A 21,954-nucleotide genomic window follows, 5' to 3' on the forward strand; every position below is an offset into this window, starting at 1 on the left:
AGCATCAGAATGGTGAAGAAAGGGGACTTAAGTGACTTTGAATGTGGTATGGTTGTTGGTGCCAGTCTGGTCTGAGTATTTCAAAAACTGCTGACCTACTGGGATTTTCACGCACAACCATCTCTAGAGTTTACAGAAAATGGTCTGAAAAAGAGAAAATATCCAGACAGCGGCAGTTGTGTGGATGAAAATGCCTTTTTGATGTCAGAGGAGAATGGGCAGACTGGTTTGAGATGAGAGAAAGACAACTGTAACTCAAATAACCCCTTGTTACACCCAAGGTATGCAGAATACCATCTCTGAATGTACAACACATCGAACCTTGAAGCAGATGAGCTACAGCAGCAGAAGACCACACCGGGTGCCACTCCTGTAAGCTAAGAACAGGAAACTGAGGCTACAATTCGGACAGGATCACCAACATTGGACAATAGAAGATTGGAAAAATGTTGCCTTGTCTGATGAGTCTCGATTTTCAGCTGCAAGATTCAAGATGGTCGGGTCAGAATTTGCTGTAAACATAAAAAAAGCATGGATCCACCCTGCCTTGTATCAATGGTTCAGGCTGGAGGTGGTGGTGTAATGGTGTGGGGGATATTTTCTTGGCACGCTTTGGGCCCCTTAGTACCAATTGAGCATTGTTTAAACACCACGGCCTACCTGAGTATTTTTGCTGACCATGTCCATCCCTTTATGACTACAGTGTCCCATCTTCTGATGGCTCCTTCCAGCAGGATAATGCACCATGTCACAAAGCTCCAATCATCTCACCACTGGTTTCTTGAAGAAGACAATGAGGTCCCTGTACTCCAATGGCCTCCAAAGTCACCAGATCTCATCTAATAGAGCACTTTTGGAAAGTGGTGGAACAGGACATTCGCATCATGGATGTGCAGCCGACAAATCTGCAGCAGCAGAGTGATGCTATCATGTCAATATGGACCAAAATCTCTGAGGAACGTTTCCAACACCTTGTTTAATCTATGCCACCAAGAATTAATAGTGTATATATTACCATGTGTCTGACAACATTGCAACTTCTGTCTTGACAGTGACTGTAGAAGATGGTAAGGAGGGGAGGAAACCTCTATGGGGCATCACCAATGAGCGGGAGAGGTCGGTGAGGTTCCGCCATTGAGGAAGGAGGGGGTGTTTATGGTTGTTGATGGAGAAGGGATGTTGGTGGGGCGATATCTCTGTGGGGTGTCAGGGTAGGGAGCCGGTTGTCAGCGAGTGTATTATAAAGTTTTGTTTCTTTGCTCTTCTAGGAATGAGATACAAGCGGCGTGGAGTGGATAAGTCTGGGAATGTGGCAAACTATGTGGAAACAGAGCAGTTCATCCACGTCCACAATCACACCCTGTCCTTTGTACAGACCCGTGGCTCTGTGCCAGTCTTCTGGAGCCAAGTGGGGTATCGTTATAATCCACGTCCTCGCCTAGATAAAGGTAAATATTGTGCGACTCTGGGAAGGGGCCTTTTATAAGTGTCTTCACAGACATCAGATGGGTGTTGTGAATACTTTGTGCACCATGTAAAGTGTCTGCACTGTGGACAATCTGTGCTGTGTGTTGTGTGTATGGTGTGTGTGTATGGTGTGTGTGTTGTGTGTATGGTGTGTAGAAATAATATGGTACGGCAGGGCACATCCAAAATTAATTGCACAGAACAGAAAACCCCTGGGAGTGGATTTTAATGGCACGTACAACTAAATTAGAAAACAATCCAATTCACTTTATTAAATATAAAATAGTGTGCAATATACATAAAACAACTGGATACAAAAGTTGAAGAGAGATTCTTATAACAATAAAGAAAGTACAAGCCTATACATAATCAGTGTAGGTACAGTCACCCTACGCGTTTCAGAGCTGTAAAGAGTCTCCTTCCTTCAGGGGTGTAGGTACAACATACATACAAGGAATCTATTGAATGACAGATGACAGAATATTAGGACATATAGGCGATCAAACAGGCATATAATAAAGCATGACAAGTAAATTGCAAGAAAGATTACAGATGGTACTCACAGAACTTGTGACAACAATTATATGTATCCCATGGTTCTTATTTTAAAAACAAAGGCAATGGATGATCTCAAATAGCTGATTTTGCCAGTATTCAGGGCTTCTCAAGGGGAGGAGAAGAGTAGGGAACGTGGTAAAACATAGATGTACCATTAATCTTCTATGGTTGTTAAGACAGGGGGGATCCCAAATAACCTCCCTGGAGAACCCCTATAGAGGAAAATAAGAGAGAGGATAGTAATTGGGCAAAATCGCAGGGAAACACTGGGGCTAAATATAAAAGTGCTGGGTCAAAGGGAAATAAAAATAAAAATAAATAAAATAAATGTATTATTTATTTATTTGAATTTACGCATACAGATGTATATGCACACATACATACCTGCGCATAGACACACACGCATGTATATGCTAGAGAAATAAATATGTAGTACATACTGAGGTACCTATACCCCGCAGTACTAAAGAAGTAACTGAGTATTCATAAAAATCCCTTAGGGATATATACTTTGATTTGTTTGCCAGATTTCTAGGCTTTTCATCCCTGGCCCCCCGGTTTTTAAGGGAACAAGCAATTAATATCACTTGGGACATCTATACTTTTATTTCATTTTATTTTATAATATATAGATAACCTAATTACTACATTTATTATAATATTAATATTATTTTTTTTCTGCCATTCCTGTTCAGCCTTTTTTCACTTTTTTCACGCTTTTCATTATACCCTGGTGCTAATCGCAGGGTTCGCCCGGCACACAAAGCCGCCTGGGATATATACTCTGGGCAGCATAATTTGGGGGCTCTAGCCGGCACATCCAGCACTGACTATCCTCTATCTTGCTGCTCCGGCGGACATGCGCTGTCCGCCGGGGTAGCTATTGTGTGTCGTGGGTGTAGTGGGCGAGGCCTCGTTCCGACGCCTCTGTCCTCTGACGTGTGCGCCGTGGGTGGGGGCGCGCGCCCGCCACCTGGGCGCCATCTTGCCACACCCGCGGACATGCGCCGTCCACCTGGGTGGCTTGCGGATGTCGTTGGGTGTGGTGGCCCCGACGCCTCTGTCCTTCAACAAGCGTATCGGGGGTGGGACCGCGTGCACACCACTCAGGGGGCTGACCGTAGCTGGGTCTACCTTTCTCCATCAGCTGGCGCAATTATCTTGGCGCCAGCTGATTGGAGTTCCCTCCTTTATGTTTCTGGCACTCGTCTCTCTGGCATCCTGCAGACTTCACATGCGGGACGTCGGTCTGATGATCTGCCTTCCATGCATTAACAGCTGACATTACAAGTAAGAACATCTTTATGATCATTATTTTCTCTATGTCCCCACCTCTCCTTACTCATGATACCAAATTATATATCCCTAAGGGATTTTTATGAATACTCAGTTACTTCTTTTGTACTGCGGGGTATAGGTACCTCAGTATGTACTACATATTTATTTCTCTAGCGTATACATGCGTGTGTGTCTATGCGCAGGTATGCATGTGTGCATATACATATGAATGTGCGTAAATTCCAATAAATAAATAATACATTTATTCTTTTTTTTTTTTCCTTTGACCCAGCACTTTTATATTTAGCCCCAGTGTTTCCCTTCGATTTTGCCCAATTACTACTATCCTCTCTCTAATTTTCCTCTATAGGGGTTCTCCAGGGAGGTTATTTGGGATCCCCCCTGTCTTAACAACCATAGAAGATTAATGGTACATCTATGTTTTACTATGTTCCCTACTCTTCTCCTCTCCTTGAGAAGCCCCGAATACTGGCAAAATCAGCTATTTATTTGAGATCATCCATTGCCTTTGATTTTAAAATAAGAACCATGGGATACATCTAATTGTTGTAACAAGTTCTGTGAGTACCATCTGTAATCTTTCTTGCAATTTACTTGTCATGCTTTATTATATGCCTGTTTGATCGCCTATATGTCCTAATATTCTGTCATCTGTCATTCAATAGATTCCTTGTATGTATGTTGTACCTACACCCCTGAAGGAAGGAGACTCTTTACAGCTCTGAAACGCGTAGGGTGACTGTACCTACACTGATTATGTATAGGCTTGTGCTTTCTTTATTGTTATAAGAATATCTCTTCAACTTTTGTATCCAGTTGTTTTATGTATATTGCACACTATTTTATATTTAATAAAGTGAATTGATTGTTTTCTAATTTAGTTGTACGTGCCATTAAAATCCACTCCCAGGGGTTTTCTGTTCTGTGTGTGCTGTGTGTGTTCTGTGTGTGTGTGTAAGTTCTGTGTATGCTGTGTGTATGCACAAATAGTGCAGCTGCTGACTTTTAAAATATGGACACTTACCTGTCCACAGCACCCGCGATGTCGGCACCGAGATCAATCTGTCCCTTGTGTGGAGGCACCGCCATCTTTGGTAAGGGAATCAGGAAGTGAAGCCTTGCGGCTTCCCAGCCTGATTCCCTACTGCGCATGCATGAGTCGCTCTGCGTGGTCCCACTGGTCCCTGCTATCTTCTGGGATCTGTGTGTCTCTCAGAAGACGGGGGGGGGTGGTGTGGCGATGGATATGGGATAGATGTCCGTGGATACTGCGGCTGTCTATGCCCGGAAGTGGGAGCAAATACCTGTATTTGATGGGTATCTGCTCCCCCCTCCCCCCTGTGACACTGGAGGGGGGTAGGAATCCGATCAGTGGAAGTTCCACTTTTGGGTGGAACTCCCCTTTAAGGGCCATTTTCACACCTAACGCAGTGGGGTGCATTTTGAACTGCACTCTAATTCTATAGACAGCACAAAATCAAGGTAATCCTATGAGCATAGATCACATCATTGCAGTGTGAACTATGTGTGTGGTGTGGTGCATTTGTAGTGCGTTCCCTACATTGCAGCATGCTCTACTACTACTTTTTTTTTTTTTTTTTTTTTTTTTAACTGCAATGATGTGAACTTCCCGTAGGATTACCTGATTTTGGGTTGTCTGTGCAGTTGGAGTGCAGTTCAAAATGCAGCCAACTGCATCCAATTGTGTTTAGTATGAATGGGCCCGGAAAAAAAGTAGAGTGTGCCTCATCTTTTCACACCACAAATGCAGAGAATGCGCTACAAACGCGCCACACCTTTTTAAACCAGGAAAGCCGAGCCAAAAAAAGTATTGCCTAAATGCACTAAAAACTGCAGCGCAAAACGCATTCAAGCAAATGTCAAGCACACTTCAAATGTATGTAAACTGCTCTCATCATTTGTAATAAAAATATCTTTGCCATTCTGAAGCTTCCTGCCAACCGTTTTGCTTGTTTTATATATACTGTCATTCTGTACTTGCCATATATGCTGCAGAAATCCCCCTCCGCTGAGTTTGGCTGCAGCCATTTTAACTGTGGGCAGATGAAGCTGCTGCCTGTTCACTTCGTGGATTTACAAAGACACAGAGGCACACCTCCAGCTCTGCAGCTCTCATTGGCCCACTTATGACTCCCTTCCTTCCAGGCAAACTCTCACGAGAGACAGAAAGCGAGCTGTGCATGACGTCCTAAGCCTAGGCTTTTTACAAGACAAGGAACAGGAAGTGGGTTGTAGGGCTGCTGAGAAAAAATGTTTTATTATCCAAATGTAAAACAACAAGGGCAGAAGATTTAATAGATGAAAAAATTACTGAAGTTCCACTTTAACATAAAATTCTGCAGTGTAAAAGAACAATAATCTTATTTCACACTGGTGATCAATATATTGTATAGGATGTTGTGTTCCATCCGGTATGATTACTTTTTTTTTTTTTAGGTGAGAAGGACACCAGCCCATATTTCTGCCTACACTTTAATAAAGAACTTGAGATCTATAAGAAGCAGGTAGGTCTTTCTGTCATTTTGGTATGGGGTTATAGGTGGTGGTATTGTATTTATGACCAGGTCTACTTTGTACATGACAGGCTATTCTTAATCTTGTGGATCAGACTGGCAGAGAGAAGATCATTGGCGATGCCTACCTGAAGCAGGTCTTGATGTTTAATTGCCCCAGTCTCACCTATATCAGCTTTGACTTTCATGAACACTGGTAGGTTCACCTTCCTGTGGCACTGCAGTCATCTCTTCTAGTAGGCCACGTTTTTGTGGCCTTTATACTGAGCCATGGCAGTATTGCCTAAGCCGATTATCAATAAATATCAAACTCCACATGGATCTCTTGGCTGTTGTGCCCGTCCGCTTTCACCAGCTGCTGGTCTGGTATGTCTTGCCAACAGATTAGTACTAAATATTTGATGGATTCGCTGCATTAACCAGACCTTGGAAAACCTTTTTTTTTTAATATGTTAAATTGCAATATACATCTCTTACATGCTGAACACTCCTTTTTTTTTTTTTTTAAGTGTAAGTCCAAAGCGTTTAAAAGCCGTATCCTTTACCATTTATGGGGAAAGGTTCACACTACCCACAGCTGGAAAGGAGCTTAAGAATTTCTGCATTTCACATAGCGAGGGGCTACTCTGAACTGCCTGATGGTGACCAGATGTCCACACAATATACTTGTATTATTATAGTATTGTCGTTTTGTAATACACACCTTCTGGGACTGCTTTAGGGCTCCTCAGAGAGATGCAAGCTGACGTCCATAAAGAACTGTTCTTTCACAAGCAAAAGTCCTAGAGCAGCCTTCCTCAGCCTTTCTCAACCTTTTTAACACAGAGGAACCCTTGAAATAGTTCTCGGGGAACCCCTGCTAAAAATTAGAACTCTACAACTCATGATACATTAGTGTGATGGTCAGTGGGAAGAATGGTCCTCACATTTGTGGTCATTGGGAAGAATTACCTCCTTACAGATAACTAAAAAGATCATTGGTGTCGGTGGGAACTTATCTGAGAGGCAGAAATTTCCAATGCTGAAGGAACCCCTAGCAACCTCTGGAGGAACCCTGGTTGAGAATCGCTGTCCTAGAACCTGAACCAGGACTAGAGCCTAAGGCAGGCCATAGAAGATGCGATTTTCTTTCTTGCAATCACGAGTTGCAGGAAAGCAATTCCCTCTATTTCCCCTATCAGCACAGTCAGTGTTGATGGGGAAATCCCTTCCATGGAGCTATAGTGTTCTCCTGGTGGGGGTGGGGAGTGCAGTGAGCTGTCCCTGCCACGAGACCACAATGATTATTGCTATAGTATGTAAAAATCTGGCATGCTGGTTGTACTGAAGTCGATCTATGGATAGACTTGGGTACAATCAGCCTGACCATAGATGGTTCGCATCTTGGCTGTTTCCTGCTGAACTGGCCGAGATTCAAACCATGTATGTCCGGCTTAAAGCGACGTTCCAGGCATTTTTTAATTCCACAACCCCCCCATGTCGCTGCGTACGTGATCATGTATACTTGGACACTTTTTTGTTTTTCATCAATGTGGTGAGGTATGTGGCCGCGGCGAGGTTTGTCCTGTCATGCCTGCCCATTGGCTCCTGGGATAGCTGAGGCCTCAATCCCAGGAGTCATGAATACACTGAGCTTTGTGCCATATGCGCATGTGCGAGATCGGGAGGTGAATGCTGGGTATCCAGCAGCGCCTTATCCCAGAGGAAGCAACGAGTGGGCTTCAGATGCCCACACTGAAGAGGGGAGCGCGCTTGCAGCGGACAGCAGAGGGAGTGTTTTTTTTTTTTTTTAAAGAGACTTCTTTATAATACCTACATTTCTTACTCATACCCTTATTATGTATAGCATTAAGCGCGACCATCACAGGGTTTTTTTTTTTTTTTTTTTAAAGAAAAAAAAAAACAAGCTTCTTAGTAATAAACATACATAAAAGGGAACATGCAATAGGGGTGTACGTCTCTGCCTGAGAGTCACAGGTGCAGCCTGAAATAGCCATCTCCCGGGGGGTTACCTTGTGGGCGTACTCCCGAGTCATTCATTCGGCGTCCATAGAAGCTGAATGTATGACTCGGCCCCACCCCCCGGGTCATTGCATTTGATTGACAGCAGTGGGAGCCAATGGCTGCACTGTTATCAATCCATCCAATCAGGACCCGAGAGAATGTCTTTTGCTGGTGTGCTCATCCACAAGACATGATAGATGAGGTACAGGTAAGTAAAACGGGGGGCTCGGGGGGCGGCGGCAGCATTACAGGAGGCTTTTCACCTCAATGCATTGAGGTAAAAAACCTGGAAGGTTTACAACCCCTTTAATTATCATTAGAGATAATATAGTACTTACTGAGGATGGAATCCCAAAAGGAAAAAAGGGGAAGGGGAGCTGCCCTCAGCCACAGATAGACCTGGAGACCTTGCAGTCAGTTCATCAATAATGCCCCTATATAATCCATAGAAGATACATAGCAAATATTATATACACTGAATCCAAGTTATTAAAGTCCTCAGAAAAACAGGCAGGAAGAATATACCACCATGGTATGTATTCAAGTCCTATTGTCCCCTTTAAGGATGTTGTTAGAAATAAGATCTAAAAACCATCCAAAATAATACGATATATTCAATAGTTCCATTCCCTCAATATAAATACAAGTTTAAGTAAATAGGACATTCACTTGGAACAAATTTCTACAAGATTAAACTTTTGTCATAAGAATGTTCTCTCTGGTCAATAGGATTAGACTGGCCCTGTCCCCTTGTCACCATTGCTGCTGAGATTATATTAGACATTCAGATCCTGATGGAGAATTATGGTCTCCTTTAGTAAATGGCCTGGTCTACTGTATAATATTGAGATGGTCCTCCGGATGATCTCCTCTTTTACCTGTTCTCTGGTTGTGTTTCATGTCACCAGCCGTGGGATGAAGTTTGAGAACGTGCAGACGCTGACGGACGCCATCTGTGATATTATAACTGACATGAAGTGGTGTTGGTGAGTGTGCAGATTGTGAGACTCCGATTCTGAGACTTGTATAGATGGATGCTTACATATGTCTGATTTATGGGTAGGGTGGATCAGGCTGGAGTCATCTGCAAGCAGGATGGTATTTTTCGAGTGAACTGTATGGACTGCCTGGATAGGACCAATGTGGTTCAAGCTGCCATCGCTCGTGTTGTCATGGAACATCAGGTAATATCATTTGAATTCTACAGATACAGAAAATTTCCATGCTCCTTCCACTTCATTACCTCTAACCTGACCTGCACATTAAATGCTTCATATTTTCACCTAACTTGCTTCAATGTTATAGTCCTTACAGTTGCCCCCCCCCCCCCCCCCCCCCACCCCACACTACTGTCATTTCAACTTTCTGCACAGCCCTGCTCATCCCTTTGTGCTGCCCTTCTATTTATATGACATGATCTGCCTGATTATAGGCACTTTGTAGGTGGGAAACGTCATCTAGTCTTATATTTGTATCTCCGTGTTCCCTCAGAGGATTCAGGGTTGTGGAGGCAATCCAAACGCACCAGTTTTTTCTTTGTGATCGAAAATAGATTGTGACCATCATCCAAAATATGTAATCTGCGACATGGAAATTATCAGTCACTTCAAGTTATGAGGGTTTTATGTTCACCATGCCCAATCTGTCATTTATATTTGTCGTCCTGGTGTATAGTTTCACCTCCCATAGTCCTGTAGTTTTTATAGTTCCCCCTTTCAGAGTCTTCCCATTGTTTATAGACCCTGCTGAGTCCTCCGGTCACTTATAGTCCCCTCACTCATAGTCCCCTCGCAAGGTCCTCCCGTCACTCATAGTCCCCTCGCAAAGGGCCTTCCGTCACTCATAGTCCCCTCCCAAGGTCCTCCCATTATTTAAAATCACCTTTCATCAGTATGTTTCTTCCCAGAGTCCTATGTTATATTGACGTCTAATTTTTGCAGTAGATGTGAAGTGGTAAGAAGTTTTATCTCTCCTCCCAGCTCAAGAAACTTGGTGTAATGCCCCCAGAGCAGCCACTGCCAATGAAATGCTATCGGCTCTACCAGATTATGTGGGCAAACAACGGAGATTCTATAAGCAAGCAGTATGCAGGCACAGCCGCACTGAAGGTATGTTCTTACCTTTCACTTTTTCATATTTACCTTTCCAAAACTTGAGTTTACTGTCGTGGCCCACATCGCACTGCCATATAGATGTTTGCAATATATAGTGTGCCCATGTCACTGCTGTAAAATCTACCTTTATATCTGGAGAGCGGTGATTTCACTCTTGTATAATATCACTGCTGAAAAATACATTCCTAAAAATAAGTATCCTAATATGTTGGCCTTGTAAATAAAGCCTGTGTGTAAGGAGCCTGTCCAGCAGTGGTGTAGATTGACATTGATCCTGTGTATTAGGAGGTTGACCTGTAATATAGCAGTGTGTCACTGGAAGCATTGCCAGTTGTGGTGGACAATGATCTTGATCTCTTGTATAATGTTTGGGAAGGTTGGTATTAGTTGGCATTTGTTTTTTCTAATATGGCATGTCCCCACAGGGGGATTTCACGCGCACCGGAGAGAGGAAACTGGCCGGTGTAATGAAGGACGGAGTAAACTCTGCCAATCGATACTACCTAAACCGGTTCAAAGATGCATACCGACAGGCTGTGATAGGTAAGAGGTGTGCACAGAACTTTGTAAGGCTGATTAGATATGCGTGTGTCATGTACTCTTTACATGTGACCTGAGTGTCACATGACCTGCATGGTTCTTTCAGCGAGTCTTGCCATGGTATAGGTTTGCTGTCACAGGTTGTATGAAATTAGCTGCTCATGTCTGGTCGCATTTTCTGCAGATCTGATGCAGGGGGTCCCAGTGACAGAAGATCTTTACTCCATATTCACTAAAGAGAAGGAACACGAGGCTCTCCACAGACAGAGCCAGAGGAACCACCAGGAGCTCATCAGCCAGCTGCTTCAGAACTACATGCAGATCCTCTTGCCGGACAGTGAGAAGTTCCATGGCGGCTGGGCACTTATCGACTGCGACCCCAGGTGTGTCTGCAGCAATAAACGCACCTTGACATAATGGTGCCCACATTGAAGGCCTTTAACTTTATTGTGATTGCTATGCTTACTTTAATTTATCATTATACCAAGCAAGAGCAAAGTCAGCGGAGAACCTTTGTATGTCCAATTGTGTAGTCAGAGCACATATAGTGGATTCCCCTATTATTTGCTTTAGTGTCCTCCCAGCTCCACTGGGTGATTCCTACCCACAACTGACATGTTTCCCTGTCCTAACTACTCCTATAGTCTTATAGCTGCATTAGTATTTCCTTTTTATACACTTTTTTTTTTTTTCTCAATACGAGCAGGGCCCGCTAATTCCTCCTTTATTGAATTGTATTGGAATCCTACTGTCTGCCTCCAGGCTGTAAAGCACTGCACAAACTGTTGGGGCTATATAAATCCTATATAATAATATTGTGTAACAGTCCTGCCCCCACAATGAGAGTTTAAAAAGCCCTTAAAACCAAATCAGAGAATCACTTTGGCCTATCTTCTCGATGTATAGTAATCACTCCCAGCCTCTTTCACCATTTAAGTAGTCCCTTTTCTTAGTTTGCATCCAGCTGCCTTTACAAGTTGCTTTACTTTCTGTCCCAGTTACTCCATTAGATTGTGTTTTTACTACCCTGCCCTCTGCTGTGGAGTCTGGGGGTTGGGGAAGGGGGATGTACTCTGCCCTGTAGGGTCTGTGAAGGAGAGTGTGATGTCAAGGGATAGGGAACCCTAGCGTGGAGTCTGGGGGAGATGTATTCTGCCCTCTAGGACCAAGTCTGGGGAGGCGCTGTGCCCTCTAGCGTGCGGTCTGGGCGGGAGGCGCTGTGCCCTCTAGCGTGCGGTCTGGGCGGGAGGCGCTGTGCCCTCTAGCGTGCGGTCTGGGCGGGAGGCGCTGTGCCCTCTAGCGTGCGGTCTGGGCGGGAGGCGCTGCGCCCTCTAGCATGCGGTCTGGGCGGCAGACGCTGTGCCCTCTAGCGTGCGGTCTGGGTGGGATGTGCGCTGTGCCCTCTAGCGTGCGGTCTGGGTTGGTATGTGCGCTGTCTAGTGCTGATAGTAGTTAGAAGCTTCTGCCTATTTTATGGATAATTGTTTCACCGGTAATTGCTCTCTTGTGGTTTTCTAACAACAGGGTATCTCATTTTCTTGTAGCCTCATTGATGCCACTCACAAAGATGTTGAAGTCCTCCTCCTGCTCTCGAATTGTGCTTATTATGTGGCCTAGTAAGTGACAAACATACATCCTTCTTCAATTTCTCATACTCGACAACCTGTACCTTCTAACAACGTCAAGTGTCTCTAAACAGTGGCCATTTTGGGAGAATTCAGCTATGCCCGTCGCTAACTCTGTTTCTGCTTTTGTTCAGCTATGATGATGAGGTGGACAAAGTGAACCAATATCAGCGCTTAAGTTTGGATGACTTGGAAAAGATTGAGATTGGTAAGTCTTGTGTTGCTGGACATGATCTAGAAATTGAAAAAAGTTTTTTTTTTTTTAACTGGCTTAGGCCGAGCCTGTCCTCTGTTGTGTGGTTATGTTGGCATCCCATCCGGCTTCCATCTATTTTTCTTCCAGGTTCCCCGTTCTTCAGTTGTGCTTCTGTTCTTGTTTTCTTTATCCCTTCTCTGTCCAACTCCATCTTTTTCTGTCCTCTCCTTGGTGTCTTTTGCAATCTGCTGCTATATTGTAATTTTTTTCTCTGGTTCAGGCCCTGAACCTACGTTTTTTGGGAAGCCCAAATTCTCATGTATGCGGCTGCACTACAGACACAAGGGGACCAGCGGCTACTTCCACACATTGAGGGCTGTGGCCCGGAGCCCTGAAGAAGATGGAAAAGGTACATCCCAATTATTTTGAGTTTTACATTAAACTGCCAGAAAGAGGAGGGACCTGGCTTATGGGAGCTTGCTGTCTAAAGAGGACCTGTACACTTTTTGGTGTCCATATGTTCTCCATACAAAGTTACATCTTTGAAGACTGGCCTTTCCGAAGCTTACACCTGTTAATGTAGCTTATAGTTAATGAACTTCTTGGAAATCTCAAGTTTAGCCAGAAGCCACATCAAATATTGCAAGAAAAACCTTTAATTCAATGAGTTTATGGAAAGGTTTTGGGGCAGAAAGTTCTTGAAGGGTTTGAGAACCAAATGCGACTCTACAGCAGCAGCCATATTGGCATATTACATACACAGAATCCTGCATCACTACACAATGGTTTTGCTTTACTGCTCCTTCTCACAGCACATGTCTGAGTCAACTGACCCGCTGAGAAGAATGCCCTCCCTGTGTGGTGGTTTATAAACTTGGCAATTGTTAAGCGGTGAGCCCGTATGATTATAGTGGATTGAAACCTGCAACTATGTGAACATCAGGCCAAAATTTTCTGTAACGAACACTAAAATAATTTCTCAAAATAACAACACACTTAAAGCTGGGCAAAATTATTTTTCCACACTGCAGGGGTTATCTGCTCCTTTTTGTCTATTGGAGAAGAGAGTGGAGATTTACTTGCCTGATCCTCCCAGCACAAAACTGGTCTGGCACCCCCACGCTATGGCAGTCTTGAATAGTGGACTGTTCCTGACGTCATGTCACCCAGAACAGTCCACCGCTGGACGTGGGGGAAGTACCATTTTCCGAAGGATTGGGATTTGTGCTAACCCCCCAAAAAAGGAACAGTTAACCCTTAGCCCCACTGCATGGGGGAAAAAAAATTCCCAGGGATGGGCTTTAAAATATATAATGCTCACATTTTATTAAACCCAAGTACAGTTCCTTTACTTCTTTCTACAGTCTCAGACACAATCTGTTTGCTTTACAGATACATTGCTGTGTATAGCGGAGATGCTGCGGATTACCAAACAAGCCATGGAGTCTGATGTCCCCATCGTTGAGAAGAAACTAGAGAGGTAAGGAAGGGGCTGATGATATGTAGCTGCAGGAGATGGATTTGTATCATTATGTATGCAAAATATCGGCCCCCACCATGGTGGTAGAATGTGAAGTATCATAGACGAGCTTTACTGTGGTGTTCAGTCCGTTATCCGATACTGGTGGGATCGTGTATGCGGTGTGGGGCATAATTATTATGTTTATGGTTTTAGTCTTCCTGATATAAATGTGTATTGTAGGTGAAAACATGCTGTGTGTACAGATTGGCCCAATATTTCACTTTTTGGTGTGATTGGACGCATCGGCATGGTGTCCTATGAAGGAAGAGGCTGGTGCCGTGTATCAACCTCCAGTATGCCCGACAGGATTGGTGTCTCACTCTTTGGTGTTATTGAAGGGATTGGAATGGTGGTGTAGGTTTCTAGTGTGAAGGGATCAGCATGGTGTCATGCTCTTGGTATGATTGAAGGGATCGGCTTGTCGTTTTTGGTATGAAGGGATCTGCATGGTGGCATGCTCCCTAATGTGAATGTCCAGTGTGCATGAAGGGATTGGTGGCTCACTTTTTTGAGCGATTGAAGGAATCGGCATGGTGGCATGCGCTTGGTGCGATTCAAGGGATTGCTTTGTTGCTTGTAGTGTTTGGTATGAAGAGATCTTCATGCTATCATGCTCCCTGGTGTGAATGAAGGGATTGGGTCAGGGCTCTCTATTATGCATGAAGGGATTGGTGGCTCACTTTTTGGTGTGATTGCAGGGATTAGCATGGTGTCATGCTCTGGGTGTGACTGAAGGATCTGCTTGTTTTTAGTTTCCCTTACGAAGAGATCGCCATGGTTTAGTTTATGGTATGAAAGGATTGGCCTTGTGTAACTCTCTTGGTGTGATTGTGCTTTCTGTTTGTAGTTACTGGTATGAAGGGATTGCCTTGGCGTTGTAGTTTCTATTATAAGAGATCGGCGTGTCAGGCTTTTTACCGTATACATGAACAGATTAGCGTCTTTTTTTTTTTTTGCTGTTACAGTATACAGAATCACATGGTGTGTGTCCTAGTCTATACAGGAGTTGAGCTTCCCTCGTCCCCTTAGATGATTGTTTTCAAAGTGTCTCTGGAAGTCCCAGGAAAGCTGTTTTTTTGTACTGTAATGCAGGTTTATTTATTTATTGTATGTTCTCCAGATGATGACTACCTTGTCTTGTTTACAGGAAGAGCAGCAAACCTCATGAGGATATAATGGGGATCAATTCCAAAAGCCAGAAACTAGGGATGAACAGCATGGGCCTCGCTCAGAGCAAGAACTTCTTGATGAGTAAATTTTCCTCCCTTAACCAGAAAGTCAAACAAACCAATATTGGAAGTTTTCGCAAGTTAGGTACATTCAACAAAGCAGAAGTGAAGGGCTTCCTTAAACCCAACCTGCAAGTCAATCTGTGGAAATCTGACAGCAGCCTAGAAAATCCCAGTACAGAGACCAAAGATCACACAGAGTCAGACTTGGAACTCTCGTCAGACAGCGATTCTTTTCATTCCGATGACTACATTCCTAAATCAGATGACGATAGGCAGATCACAGGCTCCCTAGAGAACATTGGACAGGTTGACTATGTACTGCCTAGCTGCGGGATCATCGCTTCTGGCCCACGATTAGGCAGCCGATCGCAGTCTGTCAGTAGTGCTGAGTTAAACCTTCACATTCCTACTGAGATCCAGGTAACCCAGTGTGAAGCATCACCAGAGGAGAATGTTCTTATAGATTTTGGAACCCCGATTGATGCTTACTGCCACCAGTTTGTCCATGATGCCCAGACCAAAGATGGCGACTGCAAGGGTGGTGATGCTGATACTAAAGAACAAATGGGCCATGTATTATTGAGCAATAATTCCCCACAAACAGCATCTACTGTAATGGACCCAGAAACAGAACAACTTTCTCGGCCTTCACAGCTTGAGGTATCTGGAACCGACACTGGCTCCAGATTGTCTGTAGACCTTTCGGCAACCTCTGGCAGGTCCAGCCCTGGATCTGCAGCTTCTCCAGCCGACAGCAATGGCAGCAGAGTCGTCTCTCCCTTCGCCAAGATCCGCAGTTCTGTAGTCCAAGTGGCAAACATCACTCACGCTGGACTGGCACAAGGGATTAATTTTGCTGTGGCTAAAGTGCAGAAGTCTCCAGAGCCGGAAACTTTTCCAGCCCAGATACCAAATGACTTCAAAGAACTGTTCACACAGTGTCAGACACGAATTATACAAATCTAATGAAGTTGGTGCCACAAGTCCCATCCATATATACGGCATCACTTCCAAGAATGTTTACATTTTCTTTTTTTGCTGTAATTGGGAATAATATCAATCCGGGAGCCGGGTGAACGAACACTATTGTATTCAGACTATTCCTTCAACTTCTGTGTTATGTTTTTTTTTAGTAGGAAAAGCACTGTATTTTAGTTACTATTTATTTTTTAGATTTTTATATCTATTGTTACCTGTGAGATGCTGTATATCATTGTGTCACTGACACCTTTTTCCCATTTGCACAGTCTTCCCTCTTTGCCTTATAACTTTCTACAAGATTTCTAGGCATTAAACCCTTCACTGCCTGGCCAGTCAAGTATTCGATGGTCCAACAACCTTTACACTGGAAAGATCTAGGTACGGGCGCTATTAGAGATTCGGGGCCTTGGCGGTTCTGTAGTAGAATAGAAGTTGTGTACTCCGCTCTCTCTATAATCTACTATATTTGAACTGTGATTGTGCTCCACTGTATCCATCAGCGGTATGTATAACATTGTGTACTTTGTGATGTGCCTCTGTCTCAATGAAATTATTTATTTGTTGTGTGGCTGTTCTATGTCATGAGAGGGAATTATTTTAATAAAAAAAGTACCTTATACAGTATACTGGATGTGGAATTAATAATCAAGGGGATTTTTCATTTGGGAACACTGCGGATCTCTGTAGTATTAGTGCCACCCTTGTGTGGATGGCCCCCAAGGGTTATATTTATTACAAATTTGCTGAACTATTTTCAACCTGTGAAACTGTATGTACATTTTGTTCTATGCAAATGGTGATAAAATTGAATGTTAGGTTATTTTCTCTCCAGCTCAAATGTTACTCATTCATATAGAGTGAATCTGGAAAATACTGCATTAGGGCTGCTAGATGGGAACTGATTATAGTGGGGCTGAAACAACTAATCAATATATTTGACTAGTATCAATTAGTTGGCCTGCATACCGAATGCATTATTTACATGTCAGTATACACAGTGCAGCACACATACAGCTCAGGTCACTATACAAACATATCAGTATGTGCGAATGTAAATATGGGAGGAGCAATGCATCATGGGACATGTAGTCCTGGGCATGTGAGAAAGTGGTTTAAAGCGATTCTAGCTCACAAGGGTTTTTTTTTTTATTTATTTTTTAAGCTTAAAGCAGATTTTTACCCAAAAGTCAAACCTCCACATATCTGCTTACCTCCCCCCTTTTGGTGCCACATTCGGCACCTTTCAGGTGAGGAACACGTACCTGTTTTTAACAGGTACCCTCCCCCACTTCTGGGAGACAGCGCCACAGCTCTGTCCTTCAGAAGTTTTGCCTCCCCCATTGGCCCACTTAGAATGCTCAGCAGGGAATTGGCTCCCCTTACCATGAATGGTGGCGGCAGTATCTGAGAGCCGATCCGAAAATCGTCTGGGGTGCCGACGTCACAGCAACCCTGGACAGGTAAGTGTCCAAAAGTTAGCAGCTACAGAAACTCCTCTTTGAAGTGATACTAAAGCCCTATTTTTTTTTTTTTTTTTGTTTCAAAATGGCAAACATGTTATACTTGCCTGCTCTGTACAGTGATTTTACACAGAGCAGCTCATATTCTCCTCTTCGGCCCTCCTGTAGAGTGCCCCGACAGCAAGCAGCTTGCAATGGGCGTACCCAAGCTGCAGCTCCGTGTGCCCATTCAGACACTGAGCCACAGCTAGGCCCCGCTCACTGACTTTGATTGACGGCAGCGAGAGCCAATGGCTCTCTGCCGTTGTATCAGCCATAAGAAGGGAGAGTCCTGGGCAGCCAAGTCTCCTGCAACATCGCTGGATAGAGATGGGCTCAGATAAATATTAGGGGGGTGCTGAACACGTTTTATTTTTTTATTTTTTTTATCTGTATAGAATTAGGATTAAAAAAAAAAAAAAAAACCTTCTGCCTTTACAATCACTTTAATGCATTCTATGCATTAAGGTAAAATAAAAATCTGAGACCCCCCTCCTTCCCCCCTGTATATTTCCCTGATGCAGAGCTGTTCTCGAGAGCAGCAGCACTCTCCCTCCTCACAGGACTTGGATACAGCAGTGGAAGCCATAGGCTCCTGCTGCTGTCAGGGGATGAGGCTGAGTCACTGTGTCTGTCAACAGAAGCACAGTGTGGCTAGGGATCAAGCTACTTGCTATTGAGGCACTCTGATGGCAGGAGGAGCCAGAAGAGGAGGGTCGGGGCTGCTCTGTGCAAAACCACTGTGCAGGGCAAGTAAGTCTAACGTGTTTTTATTTTTTATTTTTTTAAATAACAACCATTTTAGGGGTCTAGACAAGCTGGAGGTAAATTAAAGCAGTTGTAAAAGGTAGAATTTTTTTTTTTTTTTTTTTTTTTCTACCTTATTGCATTCTCTGCATTAAGGTTAAAAAACAAAAAAAAAAAACACACCCTTCATATTAACTAAATTGCACACACTTTTTTTTTTTTAAGGCTTTTGATTCATTGAAACAACAACCAACTAAATAATTATAAAATATTCAATAGTTGTAGTCCTAGATTATAGTATTAAATACTTATGGACAAATGGAGCTGATGATCATAATGCAGTATTTTCCTTATGCACGCTCTTCTACATGAATGAATAGCATTCAACCTGAAGAGAAAATGGCCTACTAACATTTGATGTGGTTTCTCTTGACACAAATAACTTTATAGCGTTTTGCAAGATTAATAGTTTCTGTATTTGTTGTTTTTTATATACACATACATATATACACACACACCACCCCCCCAATAGCTGCTCTAGCCCCAGATCAGGAATTTAAAACCTCAGTTTAACAGCCAGAGGACTAATCAAACACTGCATGGAGAGCAATGCCAGCAATTGTGCAGAAAAATAGGATTTTTGTACTCACCGTAAAATCCTTTTCTCTGTAATTCACCGACCGACACAGCTCCTCTGTAACTAAATGAATTGTTAGCCTGCCATTAGGAGAACTAGGCAAAAATTGTAACAATACACAGAAACTTTAGTCCCGCCCCAGGGGGCGGACTCTGTGCTAACAACCCTCCCTGCTCCCAGGCAGAACTCAGTATGTCAACAATCAGTATAATGTAGAGAAAAGGAGGGGCGGGTGTTGTGTCGGTCGGTGAATTACAGAGAAAGGGATTTTACGGTGAGTACAAAAATCCTATTTTCTCTTATATTCACCGACCGTCACAGCTCCTCTCTATAACTAAATGGGACGTCCCCAAGCAGTGCCAAACGAGGGGTGGGAAAAAACAGCATTAAAACTTCATCCACCATGGCAAGTGGGAACTAGTGAAACTAAACCCACAAAAAAACAGCAGTGTACGGAGAAACACACCGCCATAACCGGGCATTCTCAACAGGAGAGATCCCCAACACCGCAACCTTTTGCGGAAGTAATGCAACACTGCATTAACAAACAGTACTGTGTTTTTATCGAAAAACCAGGAAAAAAATCTCAATTGCAACTACACGGCCGCCCGCAAAACTTTGCGGCCAAAACAGGCATCAGCCGATGCACTGACGTCTACCTTGTAGAACTTGGTAAACGTATGGACAGATGACCAGGTCGCCGCCTTAAACACCTGAGCAACAGACGCTTGGTGTCGAAAGGCCCAAGACGTTCCGATTGCTCTTGTAGAGTGGGCCGTGACTGGAATGGGGGGCACCTGCCCCTTCAAGGCATAGGCTTGGACTACAAACTGTCTGATCCACCTGGAAATGGTGGCCGACGAGACCGCCATACCCTTCTTTGGACCAGCCACCGAAACAAACAGCGAGTCTGACTTCCGAAAGGGAGCCATGGCAGACAAGTACACCTTCAGAGCCCTAACCAGAGCGTGAAGGGCCACCTCTTTGGGGTGCTTCAGCTTAGGACACAACGATGGTAATACGATGTCCTCCTTGATATGAAAAGCCAAAACCACTTTCGGTAGAAAGGACTGTTGCGGACGCAACACCACCTTATCCCTGTGGATGACCAGATAAGGCGACTTGCATGACAAGGCCGCCAATTCTGAAACCCTCCTGGCCGATGTGATGGCCACTAGAAAGGCCACCTTCTGTGAAAGGGTCAACAGGGGAATCTCCCTGATGTTTTCAAATGGCGGCTTTTGAGGCGCCAACAACACCAGGCTCAAATCCCATGGGGATAATGGCGGACGCACCAGAGGGACTACATGTCGCACCCCCTGAACGAAGGTACTCGCTAATGAGTAAGAGGCCAGGGGTCGCTGAAAAAAAGCCAGCCAAGGCTGAAATTTGCCCCTTAATGGTGCTTAATGCCAACTTCTGGTCTACTCCGTGCTGAAGAAACAGCAGGATCCTGGATATAGAAAAGGAGCGCGGATGCCATCCTTTCTCCTCACACATGGAGATGTAGGCCTTCCAGGTACAATGGTATATCTTCCGTGAAGAAGATTTCTGCGCCCTCAACATAGTAGGAATCACAGAGTCCGACCGACCCTGGTTCCTCAGCACCTGGCTCTCAATAGCCATGCCGTTAAAGCCAGCGATGGTAAAGCAGGGTGAAAGATTGGACCTTGAGACAGGAGGTCCTCTCGCAGCGGCAGTCACCAGGGAACGTCTGCCACTAGACACACTAGGTCTGCGTACCAGGGCTGCTGAGGCCAATCTGGGGCAGCCAGGATTACTGGAATCTCCTCGGCTTCCACTCTGCGAAGCAGATGTGGCAACAGTTTTAGTGGAAGAAAGGCGTAGATCAGCTGGTACTGATCCCACGGAGCCACCAGCGCGTCTCCCCACGGATCTCGGCACCTTCCTATTGAAACGAGAGGCCAATAGATTCACATCTGGTGTGCCCCATTTCAGGCACAACAGCCTGAATATCTCCGGATGCAACGCCCATTCTCCTGGGTCCAGCATCTGACGACTCAGATAGTCCTCCTGCCAATTTTCCACCCCCGGGATGTAAATGGCTGACAGAGCCAGAACGTGTCGATCTGCCCACCAAAGTACGTGAGCGACCTCCCGAGCAGCGGCTGAGCTTCTTGTTCCCCCCTTGGCGATTTATGTACGCCACAGCCGCGGCGTTGTCGGACGTCCTTGAAGACACGTCGACCACGTGTGGAGGCACAGCCTGATCGCTCTCAATGCGAGCAGATTGATCGGCAACCTGGATTCATCCGTTGACTAGAGGCCCTGAGCCGACTGAAATCCCCATCACTCCACTCCAGCCTGAGAGACTGGCGTCCATAGTGATCACCGTCCATTTCAGAGGAAGGAATGATTTCCCGGACTGAATCATCGGGAACCTCAACCACCAGATCAGAGAGCCCCCGACTGGCTGGCTCACCTGGACCTGTCGATCCAGGGACAATGGAGATTTATACCATTTTGTCAAAATCTCCTTCTGCAGGATTCTGGTGTGGAACTGGGCATAAGGTACTGCCTTGAAGGAGGCTACCATGAGCCCCAGTACTCGCATGCAAAAGTGGAGTGACGACCACTTGAGATTCATCAGTAGTTTGACCGCAGATCTGAGAGTGTGCAATTTGTCTGAGGGGAGAAAGACCCTCGCTTCCCTGGAGTGCAATAGTAAACCCAGGTACTCCAGACGCTGGGTCGGTACAACCACCGACTTCTTTAGGTTCAACAGCCACCCAAATTCTCGCAGAGTCTACATGGTGATTGCCAAATCCTCCTCTAATTCTGAGGCGGAAGATGCTCTCAGGAGGAGATCGTCCAGGTAACCCACGATCGCGATCTCGCAGCAATGCCAATACTGGAACCAGTACTTTGGTAAAGACTGCGGGCTGATGCCAGGCCAAAAGGAAGAGCCACAAACTGATAATGGGCTTCTCCGACTGCCAAACGCAGAAATTTTTGATGCCGAAGGCATATAGGTATGT

At 44.6% G+C, this 21,954-nt stretch overlaps 1 protein-coding gene across 1 annotated transcript in view; it reads left to right on the forward strand.

The window, feature by feature from the left end:
- The window catches only part of INPP5F (inositol polyphosphate-5-phosphatase F), a 61,367-nt gene extending 44,671 nt beyond the window's left edge, over nt 1-16,696 (forward strand). Inside the window, exons 8-20 of the mRNA XM_077455465.1 lie at nt 1,269-1,448; nt 5,782-5,849; nt 5,930-6,054; nt 8,771-8,848; nt 8,926-9,046; nt 9,842-9,970; nt 10,402-10,519; nt 10,701-10,899; nt 12,061-12,132; nt 12,276-12,349; nt 12,618-12,746; nt 13,730-13,817; nt 15,007-16,696. Coding sequence (XP_077311591.1) covers nt 1,269-1,448; nt 5,782-5,849; nt 5,930-6,054; nt 8,771-8,848; nt 8,926-9,046; nt 9,842-9,970; nt 10,402-10,519; nt 10,701-10,899; nt 12,061-12,132; nt 12,276-12,349; nt 12,618-12,746; nt 13,730-13,817; nt 15,007-16,057 — 2,432 coding nt within the window. The 3' untranslated portion in view covers nt 16,058-16,696. The remainder of the gene's footprint in view (nt 1-1,268; nt 1,449-5,781; nt 5,850-5,929; nt 6,055-8,770; nt 8,849-8,925; nt 9,047-9,841; nt 9,971-10,401; nt 10,520-10,700; nt 10,900-12,060; nt 12,133-12,275; nt 12,350-12,617; nt 12,747-13,729; nt 13,818-15,006) is intronic.
- The last annotated feature ends 5,258 nt before the right edge of the window (nt 16,697-21,954 follow it).

This window comes from Lithobates pipiens, unplaced genomic scaffold (genome assembly GCF_037356315.1).
Source record: "Lithobates pipiens isolate NorthernLeopardFrog02 unplaced genomic scaffold, aLitPip1_a1.2 Scaffold_25, whole genome shotgun sequence".
Taxonomy (NCBI): domain Eukaryota; kingdom Metazoa; phylum Chordata; class Amphibia; order Anura; family Ranidae; genus Lithobates; species Lithobates pipiens.